The sequence below is a fragment of the Tetrao urogallus genome (assembly GCF_951394365.1).
Source record: "Tetrao urogallus genome assembly, chromosome: 1".
Classification (NCBI taxonomy): Eukaryota; Metazoa; Chordata; class Aves; order Galliformes; family Phasianidae; genus Tetrao; species Tetrao urogallus.
This window is the reverse complement of record NC_136813.1, coordinates 122,821,617-122,846,673: the sequence shown is the minus strand read 5'-3', so window position 1 is coordinate 122,846,673 and position 25,057 is coordinate 122,821,617. Positions and strand designations below refer to the sequence as shown.

Here is a 25,057-nt window from a genome sequence, read left to right as displayed (position 1 = left end):
ATGGAACCACTGCTACGCAAGGCAGCACAAGAGTGAGCAGCCAGAAATGCAGCTTGCAGCCTCCCTGAATTTTGTATAATCAATTTGCTATAGCACAAGTCTGGAGAGATTAGCAGCGGGACACTGTGCTGATTCAATCCAGCCTGTAAAATAGGTAAGACAATACCTTGGCAAGGGAAGGTTAGCAAAAGCCTTCCTGAGAACAACATCACCTTTCTTTGTTATTTTAGGCATACAAATTTATCTGCTGCTGGGAAAGAACAAAGAAAAAGAATGTACAGGGAAGTTTCCTTGGTAACTAACACTTAATTCTAACTTCCTAAAACAACCAGGCCTAATTGAGAGGTATTTTTGCTTTCTGGAAAACCTTATTTCTCCTCCAAATGTTTCTGCAAAAATTTAAGCCTTTTTCCTCTTAGCTCTACACTATGGAATAAAACACATAAAAAGCAAACAAAACTTTATATTGAATGTGTATTGCAAACTAACAGATTGAGAAGACATCAATGGCAAGCAGCTAAGAGATTAATGCTAAGGAAAAAAAGCTTAAGATAAAAGTGCAGACAAATATACCATCATAAGAACCTAATATTTTCTGTTCTCTTCTCCAGAGAGCCCCTCCCACTGTCTAAGCTCACCAGGCTTCCTACTCTGAATTGATGGCTCATTATAAAGACTAGCAGTAAACTTTGCCCCACTTCTCTGAGACAGTACCAATTTCAGAAATCACTTCCCAGTTTTCATCATTTTCTTTCCAAATTGTCACATAATTTAACTATATTTTTGGAGGGCAAATGGAACGCAATGAGCACATCTCTTGTGTAATATTGCATTCAAACTTTACAACACAAGGTAGGTCTGATGAGATACCAGATCTAGTGAGTTCAGTGTGTCCTTCCCATAATTAAAAGAATCTATGCACATATGAGCAGGGTGATCCAGAATGGAGGAACTGGCCTCTAGACAGGGCTTGGGATAATAATAATAATAATGTTTGGGAATATATGAGCAAGTAAAACAGGCAAGGGAAAGTTAAAATGATTCATGCTCCAATTATAATGGCCAAGAGTAAAATTAAATTATAAGCAGAGAAGCCTAAGTCTCCAATTACCTACAAATGAGAACCTGGAAAGTTACCAGATTTGAACATGGCAAAAGGAATACTCCTAATACACTATGAAAGACTGAACCATTCTGAAGGGAGACAGTTCTGTTTGTTCACAACTATTTCCTTTATTTTTCTTCTTCCTTTCCTACTTTTCTCCCCACTTGCATTGAGAGTGCTTTCTCACAGGAAAACATCATTTTGCTATTTGTTTTCCACTGGAAATCTAGTTCTTCCACCTATAACATCACAGCAACCACTGGAGTGGTGTCAGCTGTGCTTCTATCTTGCAGGAAGATGTGAGAATGTTCATGTACAAAAATCCAGGTGTCAGGCAAGCACCTCTTGTAACTGAAAAGGAAAGAAGGAGTACAGAACACACTGGGGGATAAAGCAGGCTTCTCTAAGGAGCACGACTTTCAAAAAAAATTATGAAGTGGCATTCATGGAACTGGGTACCCTGCTTTTGACTTTAAAACAACAGTTGGATCTCTCTACTCAGGCATAATGCAGATGAGATACAATCTGCCTCTCTCTGTACCACGAATCTCTTAACCCACCAATTAATCTGAATGACATCAGTGGAAATCAGCCATCCAGCATCCCTGCCAAAGTTGTGAGTGCTTCACTGGCAGACAGTTATTGAGAGATGGATAAATTATTTGGTAAGAAACTAATTACACACAGCCTGAGGGGCCTTGTGGTTCATATTCTGCACAACAATGAAGAAAAATGGGACTTGGCTGCACTGAGATGAGAAAAGTGAAGTGCTGCAGAGGCAGTGGGGCTCAGCCTCCCCTCACTAGGGAAAGAACTCACCTTCGGGACCTTCCACAGCATCACACCAACCAGCAAACAGAAGCACTACAGAATTAAATCTTAACCCACAGGAAGGCTATGCAAACTCCAGAGTGCACACACTGAATTACCACACATTTTTAATAGCAGGCAAGATTAGAATGAAAAAAACAAAAAAACAAGCAAGCACTTGATAAGGGTTGACAAACAAAAGCATGTCTGGCTTTCCCGCTTACACAAATTTGGCTCGAGTCACTGAAAAGTTTCACTCGAGCTATTTTTCTTCTTTTTTTTTGAGACACTGGTGTGTTGCTAGATTTCCCTTTTCCTTTTAAGCTTTTCCCCTACCTTTTCAACTTAGAAGGATTTCAGTATTAAAAAAAAAAATACTTAAAAATGCATACTTTTATTGCCATCTTTATCCAGTCACATGCCCTGCTCTTTTTGAAGGTAGAGAGGGCAACAAAATATTTTCAGATACACAGCCAGTATTAGAAACTAGACTTAACTTGGCTATCAGCAAGGCAAGCTGGACCATCTCACCTAAAAGTAAAACTCTTCTTTCCTGCAAGTACCGTGCTTGCATCCATTAGTAAGCATATCTGCTACTGCATTTCACTTTCCTTCATCACCACTTACCACTGCAAGTCCTGTTGTCAGAGTTCAGGGAGTAGTGAGCAGGGCACCCACAGACAAAACCACCGACAGGGACTGCTAAGCAGAGATGAGAGCAATGGCCGTTGCTAGAGGCACACTCGTTCCAGCCTGCCTGCCTGGAGGAATGGAAGACCAGGATGTCCATAACATAATCCAAATGCCCTTGGATGATAGTTCTGTTCTGGCCACTTGTCTTGTTGGCTCGTTCAATGCTACGCCGGCTCCAGTCTGTCCAGTAAATGTAATCCTGATACTGAGTCAAGCCAAATGGGTGAGGCAAGTCATCAGCTATAATCTCACGGTCAAGACCTGTTTCCAAAAATGAAGGGAGAAAAAAAGCATTAGCATTTTCAAACAAAATTGATGCTGGATAATGCTTTAGATATGCCATATGCGCAGAAAGGTTAAAAGATAGTACTATTTCACTGTTACAAAAGTAAATCATAAAGAAATATACAATATTCAAAAGGCCATTCTGAAGTCTCAGAGCACAGAAATGCGTTAATCCTGCCTGTAACTCACAGAACTGAACACATCCTACTAAATAAAAAAGTTTCAGTCTTAGAAGTTATCAGGGCTCTCACAAAGATTCTGCCCATTCTCTCCTCCCTGAAAGGAACAACATCCCACTGAAGGCAACACTGTATTCCCACTTCAGCATCTCCAGCACCACACACAGATCTCTCTGCCCACTGCTTACAGAGACAGAACTGTTATGAGCTTAATACAATTCTACATTGTATTAAGAACACTCAGAATCTCATGGTAACAGACAGTTAATAGTGTATACCGTGGGAAGATCAAGACCTTAAGAAACGGAGTATTGGGAGGGAAGATTTCCACCACACTGATTTCAACCATTTTATTACCATGGAATCTCTTGTTGTCCAGTCACGGAAAATGAACAGGAGACTATTAAGCAGGAAGTCATTCCCTCTTTACACAGAGGAGGATGTACAGTCCTGTACTTTGCTGTCATTGGCCACAGGAAAGGTGAAATTCTAATTCTAGGTCCAGTTCCACTATACACTGGGGGGAACTAACCCAGCCTCAACAACACACCAAAATTCATGAAAGGCTAAAGGAAAGCATTTATATTACATACAATTCCTAGTAATGCACTTCCCTGTTTTGATTTTTTTTCTTGCTTTTTTCCCCACTATTGGTAACATACTATTTAAAGTAGACAAAATCCTTTAACATTCAGTAATGGATAGTGATAAAAATAATCTGAATAATTTGAAATACAAAGCAGTCTGCTCCCATGAGTACAAAGGTGTTAAAAACATGATGCGGGCAAAGGTGATAGGATGTGGGTCCACAATACCCACAATATCCCTCCCTGGGATAATGAAAGAACAGAATATTCCATCTCATTTTAGCTGCAAGAAACAATTTATAGAACAGTTACACAGACCTTTATGTGAGAAAGAACACTCCTGTACTAGCCAGGAACACTCTCCAGCATGCAGAATAGTAGGAAAAAATTACTGAACCCTGGGGATGCCAAGAAAGTTTAAAATCAAATTGTATTAAATTACATTCTGAAAACTAACCAAAAAGCTGTTGGTACCTTAACTTTTTCTCTGACTTTCTAGACATGATTAAGTGCTTGGTATGTATTTGACAACATTCTTCAGAGCAGAAAAAACAAGACTCCAAAACATAAAGTTGATAGCTTTGTCCTACATATAACTGAAAACACATATACACAGTTGGTATAATTTAAACTATGAGCAACTATTTTTGACAAAAAAATAGAGGCACCACTACATATTTTATTGTGTATGCATTTGTTTTAGAAGCAAATATTGAAGATGTGTGGGTTTGGGAAAATCTATTTTTGTCTGAAGACATTTATCAAGCAACAAACTGTCACGGGGAGCTGTAAAACAGCAACAGTATCCCTGTGAGGCTGTCCAGGACTCTGGAGCTCACCTAGCATGTTGGAGGATTCTATCAGGTTAGTATCAAGGTCAGTCCAGTACAGTCGTCTTTTAGCATAATCAATAGTTAGGCCGTTGGCACGTCCCACATTTGGTACCAGAGTAGTCCGGTCACTGCCATCCATAGAAGCTCTATCAATCTTCGGTTTACCACCCCATTCAGTCCAATACATAAACCTGATTGAAATGCCAAGGAAAAAAAAAATTAACAACAAAAAAAACCAACAAGCAACTCAAGGGAAGAAACTAAACTAAGCAAAAATCCTTGGAAAGAGTAAAAGAAAACAAGACTTGTAAATCCAAATATTTAATAGGCCCCATTACAATATATATATATTTTCCAAAATACAAACAAGGAAATTAATCAGGTTTTCTCAAAATGCTTCCAATGTTATTTTTTCCATTTGGAGATGAACTTTCACCAGCAAATTTTGCATTAAAGTACTTCAATTTTAACTAGTCCATGCACATCAGTTAGGAGGCAGAAGGCTAGAAGTTGGGCATGTTCATCTATACCTGCTTATTTAACAAGAAGCTTTCCATAGCACTCAGCTTCTGTTTTTATTCAGTGTCCATCAAACTCAGGAATTCAAAAAAGGAAGAAATTCACAGTACTTCTGTTAATAAGCTCATCTGCTTGTAACTAAGTCAATCAGCTATTCAACAGCATGCTCCATTTTTGCTGAAGGCAGAGTGAAACAACACTGTATAGCTATGTATTCACATTCCAACTTATGCCATCTGGCAGAATCACAGAATGGCCAGGGTTGGAAGGGACCTTAAGGATCATGAATCTCCAACCCCCTGCCACATGCAGGGCCACCAACCTCCACGTTTAATGCTAAACCAGGCTGCCCAGGGCCCCATCCAACCTGGCTTTGAACACCTTCAAGGACGAGGCATCCACAGCCTCTCTGGGCATCCTGTTCCAGTACCTCACCACTCTCTGAAGCACAGACCTATGTGTGTTTACATTTTCTTTAGGCACTGAACAGTTAAAGGGCTGTATATTTGACATCTGGTGTCAAGCAGCTGCTCACTTCTTTCAAAATGTAAAGCCAACATAATTTTTAAAATGAGACATAACTGGTTAATCTTAACATCTTTAATGACCTTACTAATAAGCACCCGTGAATTTTTTAATTTAAACCAATAAACAGTGGCAAAGCTTGCTCCACCACTGACCGTCAAGTATGCTCTCTTCAGACACCAGGAATACTTCTACATTTTTCCTTCTAATATTTAAAAATTTTGCAAGTTGTGGACAGCATGAACTCGTGTGTTAGAATTAACTCTACTGTAGCAATGTCTTGAAAACTTGCATATGAACTATAATGACATAGTTGGACTCTAGAACCAAGAGAAGACGCTGGTCTAAAATTAAACTAAATTGTACCGACTGTGGTGAAGATCACTGGAAAAAATAAGATAAAATCACTGAATTGTACTAATCCTTGGAAAAAACTGCTCTCAGAATAGAGCTTGAATCAAGCCCTTGTGCCAATTAAGCAGATCTAGTAATCTGGTTTTGGATGGTCTCTGATGTACCAGTAAAGGCAGTCTCCGGCATATCGGGGCTGAATCTTATCTCTGTGCCTCATTGAGGTAACAGCAGAACCTGTTTCAACTAAGCATGAAGACAGCTGCTACTTCCTTGCTGAAACTAAGCAGGAGGGATAGGTTTTCAGGGTGCTGAGTTTTCTGTATCGCTGCAATTCCGATAGTGTCAGTAGAAACTGATAAATTCACAGCACCTGAAAATGGAATTCTTTCATTTGTAAAAAAAAAAAAGTCTAAGTTCCCTCATTTGTGAAATAAGAATAATACAGTGCTGGTATAACATCAAAAACGATCTGTAGTAATTAGTTAATGTCAAATGAGCATTTCATGGGAGAAGAGCTCTTTCAAAAGCTACATAATTTTACCTTGCCTTGTTCCCCTCTTCTCCTCCTCCCCCAGCTTATTGCCTCACTTTCGCTGTTATACCTGAATCCAACTCAGCAATTTCTTCACAGGAAATCTTCACTTTCATGAAAGGTAGTTATATAATTGTTTATACTTTTTCCCCTATCTTTGCTTCACTTAGCCAGATTGAAAAAAAGCTCCCTTATCTGAAGAAGCAAATTTTGTCTTATTCTCAGACTTTAAGTTTCACTTGCTTACTGTCAGGTTAAATCCATTAAAATGTTTTTTTGGATCCTAACTTGTAAAAATAATAATAATAATAATAATACATTTTTAAAGGATCCTCATTTTTAAAAAGGACAAATATTTTCTTTCCAACGCAATGGCCCTTTTCTCATTAACGAGCTCCATAAACCCAAATCTACTTTGATTCTGTGGTTAATTAAAAAACTAAATGTAAATCCCTTTTTAATGAGCTTCCCTGATTTTCTGTGTAATATTCTTAATGATTATTCAGGACATTAAGAACATACTCTTTCAGCCCTCATACTTTAAATTACCAGGTTATATTCCCCAGCTCAATTCTCTTAGGATTTAAACGCAAAGCCTAACTAACATGCCCTAGAGGAAGCATTAAGATGTTGTTTTTCAACGTTCATAAACATAAACTAGCAAGTTACCCCTCTGCAGGATCCAGTGCCAGTGCCCGGGGACTGTCAAGATCTTTCCACACCAACACTTGGCGATGCTGGCCATCCAGCTTTGACACTTCGATGCGATTTGTTCCAGTATCAGCCCAATACAAGTTCTTCCCCAGCCAATCTACGGCCATGCCTTCAGGGTAATCCAAGCCAAACTCTACAACGTGTTCCAGTGCGCTGCCATTCATAAATGCTCTGCTGATGGTCTTTGGGGAGGTAAAGATACACAGGCAAATTAGAAATTTTACCAACCTGTCATTAGGCTGGTTGCTCTCTTTGTTGCATTTTAAGCATTTTCAGATTTTAGGCATCTCACAGGAAAGAAGATCATACAATGTGCTACTTATTTGCAAGGCAAACAATGCTGCTATTCAGAAGTAATGATTTACTATACTCTATGAAAGTATTCTATGTCAATTACAACAGTGGTCCACTGGGGAAATAAATGGGATAACTACTATGGCTCAATTAAGCAGTCTACATGCCAATGTGACCTTAACTTGGTGCCAGCCTTGAGAGGGAAATATTTCAGCTCTCCCAGGACAATACAAAACCATCGATGCTACAGCATGGAACAATATTTAAAGCAACCTAATGAGAAAGTTCAGGACAGAATAGCAAACAGATGAAAACAAGATAATGGCCCACTAGCTCAGCAGTGTAAGTGCTTTAGTACTGATGGTTTAATTTAATTTCAGTAAGCATGATTTCTTCCAGGTCTTTTACTCTAAAGACTTCTTATAATTTCCACCATAATCAATCACTCTACAACAGCGAATAAAGCCAGAATTATGTTTAGAAGTTTAGGCATTCCATAATTTACTATGACCAAGTATAAGTATAAGCCTGAAAGTAAAGGAACAACATTAATACAGTATAAAACTATACTTTGCGCCAGACTCCCTTTTTTTTTTGTCCTTTGTACTCCTCACTGCACATACTTCTTATACCTCTAACACATCAGAAGTTAACTAAACGTTTGATTTTTGGTTTACTTGTAAGTTCAGGTGCTTTCTGCTAATTACGCAGTTTGTGACTGCACACAGTGGGGAAATGTTTTTCAGTTTTCACTTTTATTACCCAGAAAAACTGATCGTGGGATCTTCCTTTTATTTTCATTTCAAACATACTCCAAATGAATACCATACCTAAATAGTTCAGCCAAGTTCTCTCTCTCAAACTAATTTAAACACTATGGTTTTTAACTTTTATCATTCTTCTGTTGTACAGATCCACAAGTTATTATTTGCATGGGTCTCAATCCAAGTGTGAAAAACTTACTTTCATTAAAAACTAATTTTTGGTGCTCACAATTCTGACTACATCTACAGTCCATGAAAAACATGGTAAATAACTAGACTTGCTAAAAACAGAGGTAGCAGACAGACAATACACTGGCTTCTGTCACTCTATTAGCGACCACGTTTATACAACTACCTTCAACCTTTTATTTATTTGTTAGTCTAGATCCTACCCTTGATTGACTAAGCTTGTAACATGCCTTATGTGCAGTAAGTATGCGAGTTAATGAGCAGGTAAGACCTATTTTCACTTTCTGACAAAAAACAGGATCCATTTAATATATGAGGGCTGCTCCAAAAGTAACGCTTCCTATTTTATTATGTTGTTCCCTGATATCAAAGGCAGATGTTAGCAGTATGGCAGAAGAGACTGAACCTTCCCACAAATATTCCTTTACGTTTTGTTGCTGTATGAAAGATGGCAGCAGACATCTTCTGACAAAAATCTGATAAAAAGTCTGACAAAATGGCATCTGACATGAAGGTGTGCATGAAGCAAAGGTCTGTCACTGTGAGGGGCTGAGCATTGCGTTTCAGCTGTGGTGACAGCGAGTTACTTCTACTGGTGCAGATTTTTATGAGCCCAGCAGCAGGCTGTTATTCATCACCAATGAAAACAAATAGCTAATGGTGGTGAATACATTGCAAGATAGTGTTTTGTAGCTGAAAATTTGCTCTATTGAAGAGCATGATCTTTGTATCTATTGTAGTTTCCATGGAAATAAATAGGAGGCATTATTTTCAGAATGACCTACATATTTGACAAAAAAAATCTTTAATCTCAAAGACCTCCTGCTGCTTGGTACTCTTCTCAGCTTTCTGCTGTAAAACTTCATTTTTGCAAACTTATCCTTTACATGAAACGTGCACATTAGATTTAAATGATTTACATGAGAGAATGCTTTCCTAGTTGGAACCAGCTCTCCTACCTATCCCTTGAATCTTGTAAAACATATTTGTCAATCCATTCTTATCTATTTCAAAAATCTTGCAGCAAGTTAGTAGCCAATTCAGAATATCTTCCATCTCTACCTTCAATGAAATATCAGTCCAGTAAATTCGATTGTCTGTCACATCAAAATCCAGAGCTGAAGCTTCTTTAACTCCAGTAAGCGGAATAGCAACATTGTTGTTGTTTGTTTCTAAAGAGATCCGTCTAATATCTGCTCTCCGAGAAAACAGAAGGAAAGCTTCTGGGACAATGCAGGTCTTCATATCATTGATGAGCTCCAAGCCTATGGGACAAGCGCAGCGAAGGCCTTGTGGTCTGTACAGGCACAAATGGCTGCAACCACCATTATCCTCTGCACAAGGGTTTGTACCTAAGCATGCAACACAAGGAAAAGCAATCATTACAAGTTGTCTTCATTTGGAAGAGAAAGTCGGACCTCACACGCATCAACAACAGCATGAGCCCTTTAAGAAATAGAAGTAGTTTTCCACCTTTTGTCCTGAATGAATTTGTTTTTGTTTCTTCTAGTCTTTTAGAGGGATGTTAATACATCTAGCTGGAAAACCAGCACTCCTTTTCCTGAAATAAACCTAGCAATAGGGGATGAGATCAGGCCTCAAGCATCGATAATACTGATTCATAGCATAAGCACAGAAGTGAAGGCAAATACATAAGAAAACAAGTGCAAGTCCTGTCACTTTTAATAACACACTGGTCTAATTATGTACCCCATTTGCATTCCTAGGGATGGAAAATTTTGAGATTATTTTCACATCCACTTAATGGCCTCTTCTTTCCAGGAGCTAGTAAAGCAGCTCTTCGCAATATTAGCACATACACCTGCATGCGCTAGAAATTCACCCGCCATTACCAAGATCAGTTAGCCAAGCAGCTGGAAAGAGGGTTATATTTCAAATACATGTACTGTCAAGCATCTTCACGTAGCAGCAATACAAAGATACACCTCAACTGCATTTAACTAACTCCATGGGGTACAAACCAGATGTGGCACCAAGAAACTGAAAGCCCTGCCTACGTGGCAGGATATTCAGTGAACGTGACAAGTTCTGTGATGCCACAACTCAACTGTATCAGTGTTTTGAAAACCAATTTGAAATTAGATCCTGTGTTTTCATTCCATAAATACCACAGAGCATAATGTTTTGGTTGTTTTTAAAAATGATTTTGCAGTATTCATTTGAAAAACACTGAACAGACTAAAACTGGCTCATTCTTAGCTCTTGATCACCAAGAGCACATGTTCAGATTGCAGGATGATTCCTACTACAGATACAACTCCAAAAACAGCTGGGCTAATCTAACAGCTGGCTGTTCTCATTTTCCCTGATCCTCCCCTCCTTACTGGATTCAGGGGTGTTCAGACCTATGAGGTGCTCCAATTACCTAAGCAGGAGAATGGATGGGAGTGTCATGGACATAGGGAATGTCTGGTGGTTTTTTTTTGTCTTACTATTCAGCCAGGTTAGAGAACTGAAGCACCACACAAAAGACCTACCACACTCCTTCAAACTGCAGCCTGCAGCTGTAGGAGAAGAAACTGTATTCTGCCCCATTCTAGAAATCTGACCTGGTATAAAACGATCTCTTCAAAAGGACACCGGTGAAATTTTCAATTTTATTATACTAGCATGATTTGTAGTGTCACTCACCAATTATCTGGTGTACATTAGTAGCTTTGAGGCCCATTAGATCAGGCAGTTGATCTATGATGATTTCTCTTTCTGCTGTCCGCTTATGCACACGCTCAATGCTGCGTCTTTGCCAATCTGTCCAATAAACATAGTCTCCCAATAACGTGAATCCAAAGATGTGAGGAAGTTTGTCCTCTACAAGAACTCTTCTCCCAGTTCCATCAGCATTCATCACCTATGAATACATACAAATGCAAAAAAACTTCCCGTTACCCAAGGATATTTTAAGATTTTAAAAAAGGATAACAATAAACTACTGTTTTCAGATCTCTCTCTTGGTCTTGCCTTGGTGGAATGAGATAGCCATAGACAAGTCTATATGATTTCCCATTCTTCCCATGGCTCAATCTTAAAGACTTGTGCAGTTACAACCATAACTCTGTCACACGGATAATGTTTTGTGGTCAGAAAAATGTCCTAGCACATGAGAAATGAGAAGGCTGGTTTGGAACAACTCCTACCCTTCGCCTATGAATGAAGGGAGAGAGAGGAAAGGCACAGAGAAACAAATTCATGCCTTTCTCAGCATATGGTATAATGTGCAAGTCAGTAAAATAAACTATTTTTAGTTCACTGAAAAAAACATAAAAAAAAAAAAGCCATAATCTTCAGAATAATTAAATTCTACCTGTATAATCAATGAATATAAAGATGTTATAATTATGAAATAAACAAGAGAGTTTGGCAAAGCAGATTATAATAACAAAAAGAGAATAGAGAGAAAGCTTACCCAAGTCCTGGGCTCACTGCAAAACTCCAGAGAAGGGATCTCTAGAAGAGATCCTATCCCCCTGGTAGTCAGCTCTTAAATGGGTCTAGGAGAGGGGGAGGCAGGCTTACCCCTTCCTGCCTTCGCCTGTGCCCCCAGGGCTGACATATTGCTCACCTCAGGTGGTCAATCAGAGCTTCAGGCCGTGACTCAGCAGTTCCCATACATTACCTTACATCTGTTCATGGTCATAAAACCCTAGACACTGTCACATTTACTCTCAGTATGTTAGGAGGGGAAGCAAATCTTTATAAGCACAATTCCTATATTAATATGAGAGGGACTTGGAATACTCTCTGGTTTCTAGGAGTAAGCTCTGTTTTTTTCTTATTTTGTTTTGTTTGTTTGTTTTGTTTTGTTTTTTTTCCTTTAAGTCAACTACTTTGAGGAATTGGATTACCAAAAACAAACAAACAAATCTCCAGTCTACTAGCATATGCAGCAAACTTCTACACACACACCAATAAATACATATGTTTCACAAAAATGAGATGAGGCATTACTTAGTGGAATGCTTTTTCCTGTGTTTCCACTAAGATCCTTCTGAGAGTCACAGTACTTGCAGCTATACTTTGTGCTAAGGTGCATTTACCATTTCCAAACCTGTAACTAACGTCCTTTAATGCTGATAACCAATTCCAAACACAGCTTTTCCTATCACAGATTTAGATAGGCTCAGAGCCCAGTATAATTGCCTGATTCCCAGACTCCCTCTTGAAAACAAACTCTGCTCTTCCAATTTTATTCGGCTTCAGAAATTTCCAGCATCTGCTGACTCTCAGTTCCTAGCAGCATGCCTTCTACGTTCTGTTTTGATAAATGAGGCTCCTAAACAAGAGTAACGGTTACCTTCAGAACTGGAGACACAGATTTAACATTCATAAGAATTATAATCCATGAGTTACAGTCCTTAATGCCACTATGTCTTTAAGAAAACATCATAATCACAAAGGAAAACTGCTCGTTCCTTTGCCTACACTCCTTTCTAGCCATAACACGCATCTTAAACTTCTGGGATGACTTTCACTCTCTCCCTAAAATTACTGAGATAAGCCATTTATTTGCAATGGATTAATATATGGTAGTAATTAGTGCTTGCTAAGTGAACCAAACAGATATATGGGACAGACAGATACTGGGAAGTTAATCGACTCAACATGCACAGTAGTAACCAGTGAAACATAACTGCCATCTTATCTGATATCACACATCCATGTGATATTACTCACTGTAAATACCTGCCAATTAGGTACCACCACAGAAATTGTTCCATGGCACTACAAAGTCTGTCCTCACTTTGGCCATGCTTTAGGAGATTTTAATAGAATCTCATCAGGCTAAAGTATCAAACAGTCTAGAGTAAGCAAAGTGGCAAGGGATATAACACGCACATAAAATATGCAATGAAATACAAAGAATTACTAATCAAACTCCAAAAACTTTCAGCATAATCTTTGCATGGACTGAAATTAATTTGCACGACTGAGTCCCAGCTGATACTGCTTTCTGCATTCATACACTTTCTCCAGCCTCACATGGATCAGCTGACCACAGTGAAGACTAGCACAACCAAATCCCCCATGTGTGAAACCCATCTTCTACTATGAGGCAATGTCTCCAGTGCTCTATGCTGCTTTAACCACAATATGGTGTGGCTTTCACATTTTGAGGCCATTCTGAATACTGCTAGCCACAGTAAGAATATACACAACAGGAAACAGATGCAGTGTAACCACAAACACCACCTTGACTGAAAAAATGAGAAGTTCCATGAAAAAAAAGAAAACCAAGTACAAAAATTAAACAGCCTCAGAAAAATGCCAGATGTTCTGCCTGTAGTATAAGTGTTTTGCTTATCATAAAACAGTAATGAATGCAAATCTATGGGCTCAAACACACAGCTTATTCAAAACAAATAAATTAGTGCTGAAAATGTGGGCATATTTTAAGATGCTGTATTCAGTGGTCAAGAAAAGCAATTAAAAAAACCACCTTATTTCTAAAGGGTTATTTCAGTATTTAAACGACAGACTAGATTAGAAAGTGGTATGTTCTAAGGGCCTTTCTTGCTGACAGATACCTCGGTTTCAATTCACTTTTGAATACTGGTAATAAGTGTGATAAATAAGCTAACGCAGAGAATTCCCCTTTCTGCTAATCTGGGGTTTGAACTTTCAGTAATTTACATGTGTCATTTCATTTGTCCAAGACTAGAGCTCAGCCACCACACAAACCTCATCTGTGAAAAAAACATATAAAGTATTACTTTAAGACAGTTGTAAAATACTGAATTCAATCCACATATCCCAGATATTTCAAAATAACATAGAAAGAGATCTTGAACAAGGCCCAAGATATACCTGCAATAGTTTAGGAACATATAAGATTTAAGTTTAATTATTTCAGCCTTGATTATTCAATTATAAATATTTACATGCACTGTTTCTTTGATGCAACTTATTGAGTCAGTTCATGATACCACTAGTCATTTTGTTCATTTTTCACCTAAAGCAGGAGCATCCAACCTGTGGCCCAGCATGTCTCACAGTGAAGCCCATTCCCCACCCTGCCATTAGAAGGCAGCAGCTCTTGGGGAGAGGCCACAGGTACACAGCCATCACTCATCAACAGCAAAGCCATAAGTGCACTATTAACAAGGTGTCAATGAAAGCAAGGGGCGGGGGAAGGGGAGGGGCAGTGCTGGCTGAAGTGATGACACATAATTGTATGTATGTATAATTTTGAGACACTGGCTAAACACAGGGCTCTGAGTAGCAAAGAATATGCAGCCATGCTTTCTGTTTTGGTAAAAGAATTTGAAAATACAATTATAGAATCATAGAATCCTTAGAGTTGGAAGGAACTTTTAAGGTCATCTAGTCCAACTCCACTGCAATGAACAGCGACGTCTACAGCTAGATCAGGTGATCAGAGCCTGGTTCAGTCTGGCCTTGAAAGTTTCCAAGGATGGGCGTTCCACCAGAACAGCCCCAGCTCTCTCAGCCTGCCCTGACTGGTGAGGTATTTCATCCCTTAGATTATTTTTGTAGCCCTCCTCTGGACACACTCCAACAGGTCCATGCCTCTCCTGTACTGAAGACTCCAAATCTGGATGCAGTACTCCAGGTGAAGTCTCACCTGCACAGAGTAGAGGGGCAAGTTCACCTCCCTCAACCTGCTGGCTGCTCTTTTTTAGATGCAGCCTAGGATACAGTCGTATTTCTGGGCTGCGAGGGCACACTGTGACTCATGTCCAGCTTCCCATCCACCAGTACCCCTAAGTCCTTTTCAACAGGGCTATGATCAATCTTTTCATTCCCCCAGCTTGTACTCGTCATGGAGGTTGCCTTGACCCAGGTGCAAGATGTTGTACTTGGCTTTGTCGAACCTCACGATGTTCACTTACGCCCACTGCTCAGTCTGTTCTAGGTCTATCTGGCATCCCATCCCCTGGGCATTTTAACCGCGTCCCACAGCTTGGGGTTTCAAGGCTGCCTGAAAAATCATGTATTTACATTTGCAAGACCATTTCCAGTTGATATAAATATATAACATGCAAATTTTTAAACAGAATGTAGAGCAGCAATCAGATATTCAATTCAAAAATCTGATCATGTCTCTCTATTGGACTTTCATAATTCCAGTCTTAGCAGAGAAAAATATCCTTCGCTTCACAATCACACTTTATTCATGTCATTGATTTTTGGCAGAACACACATTTTGAACAATGACTGTCAAGGATAAAGTACAGGAAGAGTAAAATTCAATCAGAACTCTCTAATGAACACCTTGATGCCGCTCTGAGAATTGAAACCACTGCCACTGAACCAGCCAGGTGTCTTGGTTTCGCAACAAGGTCAAATATTCCACAAGTTTTATGTTTTCGTTTCTTTCTCTCTCTCTCTTCTTTTTTTTTTTTTTAACGTTTTAAGAAAAATATTAAGAATTAAAATATTTTGTTACTTGCATATTAACAGTACTGTATGTTTTGCAAGGGCTGCTCCAAAAGTAATGCCTCCTATTTTATTACCTTGGCACATAACATCAGAGCTGGCTATTGGTGACAGTACTGGCAGTAGAGGTTGAACCCTTCCACCAATATTCCTTTACATTTTGTTGATGTGTGACAGATGGCAGCAAAGAAACAGTCTGACAAATGGCATCTGACATGGAAGTGTCTGTGAAGCAATGGTGTGTCACTGAATTCCTCTGTGGAAAAAATTGCATTCATTGGCATTCACTAATGGTTTCTTATTTGTTACTGAGATGAAATAGTGAATATGAGCACAGCCACAGTGAGGCGCTGGCTGTTGACTTTCAGCAGTGGTGACAGTGGGTCGGATCGTTGTGAGCGTATCATACAGGCTCTTTTACATTACAGGGGAAAATGCATAGCCAATGGTGGTGACTATGTTTAAAAAGTGTTTTGTAGCTGAGAATTTGCTGTATCAAATAGTATTATTGCGTTTTTTGTATCCTTTGTCCTTTCCATGGAAATAAAAGGAGGCATTACTTTTGGAGCAACCTACTCATATGCAGCCCAAGATCATTTCTGTTCCCTAAATTTGGCTCAAGCAAGCCAAAAGGCTGGACATCCATGATCTAAAAGTACATGAATCTTAGTATATGAGAGACATAAAAAACATTACCTCATTAAACCTATTTGATTAAGAAAAACCTATTTGATTTGAAAAAAGAAAACTGGGACACTATCTTTCTTAAAAATAACTTGGAAAAATAGCTGGAATGCCTTCTTAACATTACATTAAAATTTTTTTTCAGATTGGTTTAGTGTATTACGTGCATTACGTATTTTCAGCTTCTTGAAGCAACATGTACAGAACAGAATGATTTTCCTGTTGTGGATGCAGTAATATCACACAATTAAAATGTGTCTACTGCTAAAAAACAGTAGCTCTAAACGAGGAAAGGGGGACGATGACCCAGTTTTATTACTCTTCCCATTTAAATAAAATAAAATAAAAATATCTTGATCAACTGCACTCTCTTTGAGTGAGCAGTCAAAACTTTAAAAGTGCCTTAAGGAAATTATTCTCTCAGTGCCACTAATGTACTGGCAACATTCTCCCTCAATTCCAAAATGGTAAGGAATATTTCAGATATGAAATGGGAAGACAACTCAGAATTTTACTGTAGAAGAGATATACCTGGAATCTTCTATATTTTGTTCACAAACAAAGTGTCTCCAGCTAACTCTACAATTTCTTACTATTAATTGTTTCATAATAGCTATCATAATTTTGAGTTTAACAGCTCCAAGTACCCACTGTTTTCTTTTGAGCTCAAATCACTTTCCCAAAGAATTCAACTTTATATTTTCCCTGAGCATGGATAATATTCGTAATAGGAATGCAGTGAAGATAAATATGTAGAAACAGAAGAGATTATCTTCATAAATTGCCCTTTTAATCACACTACACATAGTGTACAAGTTCATTATTTTTGCAAAAGGAGAACTGGCCTAGCTCACTGATCAATCAATGCCAACAAAAGAATTCCATCTCAATGATGGAATACAGTTTCAGAAAAAAATTGGCTGAGTTTTCAATGAAAGTGACCAAGTCAGATAAGGTGACAAGCAGACAGGGGAGAAAGTTTACATTTGTAACCAGTGTGACAATCAGCTGTGACATCTAGGAAATTTCACACAACACACACACTCACACAAAGGAATATTACGTTTGTAAAGAACAATCCAAGACAAAATATCAAACTGAAGCGATGAACAGGTTGAGAAGAGATTTTCGCAGGTGAATGAAGATGTCTGGCTGTGGAAATTAATTTTGGCATATTAATTCACAAGGTGGATCAGCAACAGTCTGAGATTGTTCTTTTATGTGGATATAGACTATTTGGGAGTAAGAGAATACGGGTGCAGAGAATCGAGAGCAAGCTCATTACTGAGATTTTGTAGACTAAAATTCGTCAGCAAAGTCTAATGAACAACCACATGCTTAATTCACAGGAAGCAAAGAAGGCTACCCAAAACCAACATGAACCCACACAGTGGTTTTGGGGGACAATTTCAAAATATAAAGTTTGGCAGCCTGACTTCTGATGCTACCAAACATGGGCAAAAGCTTCCGTTCTTTCCTTTCCTAAGGGACTTACTTAAAGTACCTTCCCCTAACGAAATCATCATTTATAACTTGCTCTTTGCCAAACTCCAGACTCCTCCAAGAATACCTATAACTGATTTTTTTTAATGGAAGAAAAAGAGAAAAAAAATTCTGCTGTTTGGGCTAGTCCAACTGATTTACAGAACGGTTCAATAAGTGACTAAGCCAGTGCAAAGCCAGGGGTCAGACCTTGGGATGCTTTCCACTCTTTTGGTGGCAGGAAGCTGTTATGTTGATTCAACTTTTCATATAGCAGAATTACTTAAATTCTGAGACTCTCTGCATGCTCAAAATATTGTTTTTCACTGTAAGTATCCACCAGTCTAATAGAAAGCACTAACTTTCTTATAAAACTTTTTCTTTTTTTTTCCAGATATTAGACTTGTACAAAGTTACAACATTACAGGCAGGACCAGGGAAAGCAATACAGATGAGAACTACAAGTTCTCTGTGCCAAGTTAAAAAACAAACATACAACACACCACCGTCTGAAAAAAGCTGATCATTAAGAAGGATCACAAAGACCATCTCAGTCTTTTTTGTGCTACTGTTAAGTCTAGAGGGAAATAAAAATGCCAGAATAATGTTAAGTTAATGGAAGTTAAGGAATAATGGAGACTGACAGAACCACGCCAAGCTGAAACAGAAACAGAAGATAGCTCAATATCTCTTCACATCACCCTCCACCACTTAAAACAATCACAACTGTTTTGAATACATCAGGCTTTTACATACAAACACAGCACTTGATTTGGAAAGAACCTTCAAAGGTCACCTGCAATGAACAGGGACATCCACAGTTCAATCAGGTTGCTCAGAGTCCATCCACGACCCCTCTGGGCAACCTGCTCCTGCTTCAGTACCCTTACTGTAAAAAACTATTTTCTTATATCCAGCCTAAATCTCCCATCTTAATTTGAAACCATTTCCCTTCTCCTATCATCACAGACCCTGTGAAAGAGCCTGTATCCTTCTTTCTTACAGCCCCCTGTTTAGACACTGAAAGGCAGCTATCAGGTTTCCCCAGAGCTTTCTCTTTTCCAAGCAGAACAGTCTAAACTCTCTCACTCTGGGGAGGGTGCTTCATCCCTCAGATCATTTTTGTGTCCATTCTCTAGTCTGAATCCAGACTACAACATAAGTATAAGCAAAGAAAATGAAGTGGGGTTAGTGCATGGCAGGCAAACTAAGAAGAATGTGAATCTGAGTACCTCAGCCAATGGGGAAAAGGACAGCGCTCACTCATAGCACCCAGGTATGGAGATAAAAGAGGCTGTGACCTCTAACAGGTTGAGAGATACTTCTGGGAAGTGCCTCCATTAGACTCCCTTCATTTGAATAAAGGAAGCTAAAAATTCCTCTCTCTGTTTTTGGGATAAAGAGCAAGCCTGTTGGAGCAGAAATTTTCCCAACAAAATTAGCAACAAAATCAACTTGAACTACCCTACTTCTAATACCTATGAAAAGTGTAATGCAATTTTACAAAATCAGGTGTGTTTAACACTTGTTTTAAAAAACAGACCTGCTTCTGTTTCTCCATTTTCCAATGTCTGTTTCAAAATGTGGTGGATGGGGACATCATTAATGATCAGGCTTTCAAGACATCAGCATTTCACAACATAAAAATATGCTACATGACAACTCTGCAGTCACCAAATAAGCAGCAAGAGCTTAGAAAACAAAATTTCCTTATTAGGCTGGTAGTAAAATTGAGGGAGTTGTCATCAGAGGAAAATGCAGCCCTGCAATTTCAGGATTAGAATGTGAATTAGAGCATTCTCTAGATGCCAAGCTATTAGCTCCTGGGTCAAAGACAAAAAGGTCTTCTCTGTTCAAGAATTTTGTACTCAAAATGTCTTAGTGGCATCCGCTTTCTGTTGTCTGACAAGGGGGCGTTCTGAAAGCTTGTGTGTACTTACGCTGAAAAACAGCAGGATGTAAGATTTTCTATATTAATCATGAGGATTAGACACAGTAATGCTAGGCACGGCTAATAAATTTAGGAATGCAGAAACACTTCAAGTTAGAGCTGCAGTCAAAAATCACTGGAGAATGGTTACATTGTATAGGAGGCAGTCCCTTCTTTAAACTCACCACTAGTAGGTGTAAGCGGGTGTCATCTCTACCTCTGAGAGTGAAGAAGAGGAAAGATGAATAAAGAAAAACGAAGCACAGACTGAAAAATTGTGAGAAATCAGCCATATAATGATTATTTCCTCTTAATGCACACAGACACACATACACACATCCATTCATAATTGCTTTATCAATACGAGATTTGCTGACCATTTAAAATCCAACCTATGCCTTAAAACAGGTAGCGTACGTGCTCTGAAGACAAATATTCACTTGAGGAGGAAACATAAGACCAATTCAGCAGAGCAGATCATACATTTTTAACCTCATAGCACGGCAGGAAAATGCTTTAAACCTGTGGCAAGTCAATGAGAAATCTTCCCTACTGGTAAGCACAATAGCAGCCATCCATTTCAATAGAAGTTTATCAGCAGTGAAACCTGACCGAGATAAATGACGAAGCTGTTGAGCCACAGCCTGCTTCTGCCTGCTGCAGGCTGCCAGATAAAATGGGAACAAAAGCTCCCTGCTGTACCCCCTGCCAGTCTCCATTAACCCCTGCTGATGCTTTATTATCGTCTGGGGGCTCCAGAACAGCATAGCATGAAACAGTGCATAAAATATAAATAATAAAAGCTCCTATGTGGCACAAACAAATCAGAAACATAGCTTGCAAGAAACATTAATGTCAGTTGAGCTGCAATTAAATAATGTTTCTGAAGAACTCCACACGCTGGAAAGGGAAGAAGCATGCTTTATTTAAAACCCTGTATGAAATAGTATTTAAAGTATACGAACACATTTCTCCTGTTTTTATCCCTGCTCCCCATCCCAAACACACACAGACACACACAAGCAAAGCAGAGACCAGGCATGAACCAGATATTTTCACGTTCAATTCTAAGTTTCTTATTTTGACCCTGCCACAAACACCTTCTCTGTTGCACCTCCTCCACTGTCTTTTCCGCAAATACAAGCTTAAAAAATTTACCGAAGGTCAAACCACCTCCTAGTAAACAGTTATTAAAAAGAAATAAGGGTGAGGAGGGCAGGGAAAGTGTTACAAGTCTCAGGATTCACGCTTGCCATAGGAGAGAAAGGCAGTCAGAGGAAAAGGGAAGAGTTGAAATGTCAGTAATATTTTAGCTATTGTAGGTAATGACATCATAGCCTGATATTTCTGTAGCTTACCATGGCACAAACAATCTAATATAAAAAGATACAGAGACCACACAAGATCCTGGGGAAAATTCACTAAGATTCATTGGTAAAGAGACTCTCTACTGTATTTGCATTACTCGGCACAATAAAGAAAAAAACATCTATTTCAGACTGAATTATTCTTTCAGATGAATCCCTCTTCTTCACTCTATAGGGCCTTCCCTGCTTTTCTAATTACAGAAGCTGTATTGAACTGGCACTCCAATCTATCATTATCAGAGATCATCAATGTTCAGCCCATTTCTGCCTTTCTGAAATGTGATGAGCAAGCAGCAATCCTATGTCTAAGGAAAAACACAAAGTTTTCCTGAAGTTAATACGACAAACTAAATAAAGATTCCCCATTCAACAAACAGAAGAATGATCTCAACATGGGAAAACAGAGGCTCTAAGGTGTCAATACTAAGGTCCACCCATCCTGATATCCCATCTCAGAGAACAAAAAATAACAAATTATACCTACTGAACAGCAAAATAATAGAGCCAACATGCACGTACACTTCTTAAGAAGAGTTTTCAATTCTCCAGAAATTTACAGTTCAGTGATTTGTGGTTCAAAACACAAATTTATGTATATGCAAACTTCAGTGGAATTCTCTTCCACAGACATTCAGTCTTCCTCATAGCACAAATAAGCCTTAAACATCCCCATGCATCTCCAAAACTTACACAGTTTGAAGAACCACATTCCCCCCCCCCAGCTATCACCTTCTCGTATCAATTCCACATATCTCTGTCAAAAATAGCTGAGTGGGAGCAAAAGAGTACTTGACACCTTCTACATACCTCTCATGATTTTATACATCTGTCACACCCCCTAAACTGACAACTTTTGCAATAAAAATATAATAAATTATTTAAAACAAACAAACACACACAAAACAACACAACTAAAAAAAAAAACAAAAACGCAAACCAAATGAAACAAAAATCCAAAAACTCCAAAGCAAAACTGTGGGAGAATTTCTTCTCTTGCTTTAAAGATTTTACTCAGGCTTTTTAAAAAACTTTCTGAATATTAATAAGAGTCCTGGCTAATGCCATGCTTTCGGCTGGGACAATTTTTTTCACTATATCAGGTACTGTGCTGTGTTTTTATGATTTATGATGAAAATATATTGAAGTTGTTAATGTGCAGAGTTTACACACAGCCAAAGATGTTTCAGCTTCTCACACTGCCCTGCGAGAGGGAGAATGTTGGAGGTGCACAAGAAGCTGGGAGGGAACAGAAGCAAGACTGCTGACTCAAAGTGGTTAAAGTAATATTCCATTCCATATGGCATTATCTTGAAATTATAAAGATGGAAGAGGGAGGGAGGGAGGCAGGAATTGGGCAGTGGAAGGCCGCCATTGCTCAGGGTTTAAATGGGAACCAGTCAGCTGCTGGTGAGAAATAGGATTGTACAATTGTTTTTGTTTGTTTGTTTGTTTTCATTTCATGTTTGTGATTTACTTTTTTTTTTCCCCCCTCTCTCACTAAACTGTCTTTATCACAACCCACCAGTTCTTTTACCTTTTTCGGTTCTCTCTCCTCAGCACACTGAAGGGCGTGGACAGTGACTGAATGAATGGTGTGTGGTGCATAGCTATCTAGTAGATAAAACCTCAGCAGTTAATGAACACTGATGTTTTACAAAAAGCAGAAGCAGGAAAAGTCTAACACTTGAAACCTCATGGGAAAAAATAACTAATAAGATCATAATTAGTTTCTAGATATCCTGCAAAAGTGCTACATGAAAACCTGGGTCAAATTCTTTTATCAGCTTATATTAGCTTAAATGAAATACATACATACATACAATGAAATGTAAACTGTCCTGGCAAGTTGTTTGTGCCAAATCATTATCCTCTGTCCTGCCACAGACATCGTAATGTTGGCATTAACAATATATCATACATTGTAGCCAGTTTGATGGAACTGCAGCAGTAAACTCCTGCCTAACCTATTGAAAACTTCTACCACAAACTGACCAAGCACTAAACAGAATCATTAGCAATGAATACAGAACCCTGGTCTGAGTAAGCCTGAAATGTGTGGAAAAAAATCTCTGTTTTGGTAAGCATGAGTTAGGAGAACATCTAAACCTTCCTTTTGCAAATAAAAAATAATAATAATAAAAAAAATCAAGGCAGTATTAGGGTGGAAGCGCTAAATGAAAGTGATAAATAAATCTCTAAGCATAGAGATCCTTTACCTTCTTTCCCTGGATCTGCTGAAGTTAAGTAAATTATAGACTATAAGCCTTATTTTTGGGACAAAGAAAACCATGCTCCCCGAGGCTCTGTCAAGGAGCGCTTCGAAGCAAGTCACCTTGCAGGCTTGCAGTTACTTTGACTATAAAGAGAGCAGTAACACAACCTTCTAGCACAAGATCATGACTTTCAGATGACATACTTGAAGTTATTTATAAGTAAAACAATTTCAGAAGACTAGAGAAAATACAGTGCCTAATGTGATAAGTGCTAAAATATACTTATGGTATTAAAGTCTCACTAAGAAAGTTTGTAACTCAATAAAAGGAAGGTAAGCCTATCAGAATACAGGAAAACTAGGTACAGTTACTGTGCTCCAGGTAGTAGCCAAATCTCCTGGATCCAAAAAGCATTCTGCCTTTTGATAATAAACTGAACAAATACAGCATACCAGAAAGAAAGCAAAATGTACCCTCTTGCTGGAACCCTAATAAAACTAAGGAGATACAGAGTACAGATGATGCTTGGGAGTACAGATAATTATATGTAAAATGAGATTGATTTATCTGAAATTTATTTCTATAAAATTTAATTCTCTAAAATGCATTTATCTACTTGCACCTAAGCTAAGCAGCACAAAGAACAATAGAAGCATTAGTTTAACCTACAAACATTACTCCCAAGAAAGTGTTATGAATGATCTAAGAAGCAAATTCAACAAATCCTTATCATATATTAAAAAAAAAAGTGATCTACTACACAGATACTATTTCAAGAAATAGTATCTGTGTAGTAGATCACTTTTTTTTAGAAGGAAAATCTCAGAAAGACCAGTGAGCAACTTGATCAAAATCAGAGAAAAAAAGCTGAATTGTTTCTTAAAGCAGAAATCGACCATTATCCTAATTGCATTTTTGAACTGTATCAGAACTTAAAAACTTAGAAAAATAGAGTATGTTCTATAACCCCAAGGAATTAAAAATACAGGTGCAATTACAGACCTCTATTTTGTCAGTTTTTGCATCTCCCCAGTATATTTTGCTTTCTTCATAATCCAATGCCAGTCCATTTGGCCACCCAAGTGAGGTATTCACCAGCACAATCCTGTCTGAGCCATCTAGTGCTGCCCTCTCAATCTTCGGAATTTCTCCCCAGTCCGTCCAATACATGTACCTGCAATGGAAACAAAATCTTTAGGAGTCTTATTAAACCAAATTTTCGATATTTACATGGCTGCTTTTGCACTACAATATCATGAAGACACAAAGCACACAGAGAAATACATTTCAAAGCCAAATATATATTCTTACCTAAATAACAATGCCCAACACATCCAAAACAGTAACAGTGACATGTAAGCAGACTGATACTTTACCTACTTTAGTCCTATAACCAATCTGCTGAGCAAGACCACATAACAAGTTGTATCAGCTAGAATAAACAAATGGATTTTAAAGAGAAAAACAAAATGTAAAAGCACAGAATTTGAATAGTCAAAAGGGAGCAGCGGTCCCCAAGCCTCAGAGCATTAGCTTTCGAAGGAGGACGGTATTTTCATTTTGAAGACCTAGGAGTTTATCA

The 25,057-nt window shown here is 38.4% G+C and overlaps 1 protein-coding gene across 5 annotated transcripts in view; it reads right to left on the bottom strand.

The window, feature by feature from the left end:
* The window catches only part of LRP6 (LDL receptor related protein 6), a gene marked incomplete at its 5' end in the record, with an annotated part of 128,230 nt that overhangs the window by 20,075 nt on the left and 83,098 nt on the right, over positions 1–25,057 (bottom strand). For 4 of the 5 annotated variants that reach the window (XM_079549373.1, XM_079549374.1, XM_079549376.1 and 1 more), the window contains 6 exons: positions 2,543–2,869; positions 4,499–4,683; positions 7,092–7,318; positions 9,446–9,735; positions 11,036–11,252; positions 24,478–24,649. In XM_079549373.1, the coding sequence (XP_079405499.1) occupies positions 2,543–2,869; positions 4,499–4,683; positions 7,092–7,318; positions 9,446–9,735; positions 11,036–11,252; positions 24,478–24,649 (1,418 nt within the window). The remainder of the gene's footprint in view (positions 1–2,542; positions 2,870–4,498; positions 4,684–7,091; positions 7,319–9,445; positions 9,736–11,035; positions 11,253–24,477; positions 24,650–25,057) is intronic. The other variant, XM_079549377.1, reaches the window with a different exon arrangement.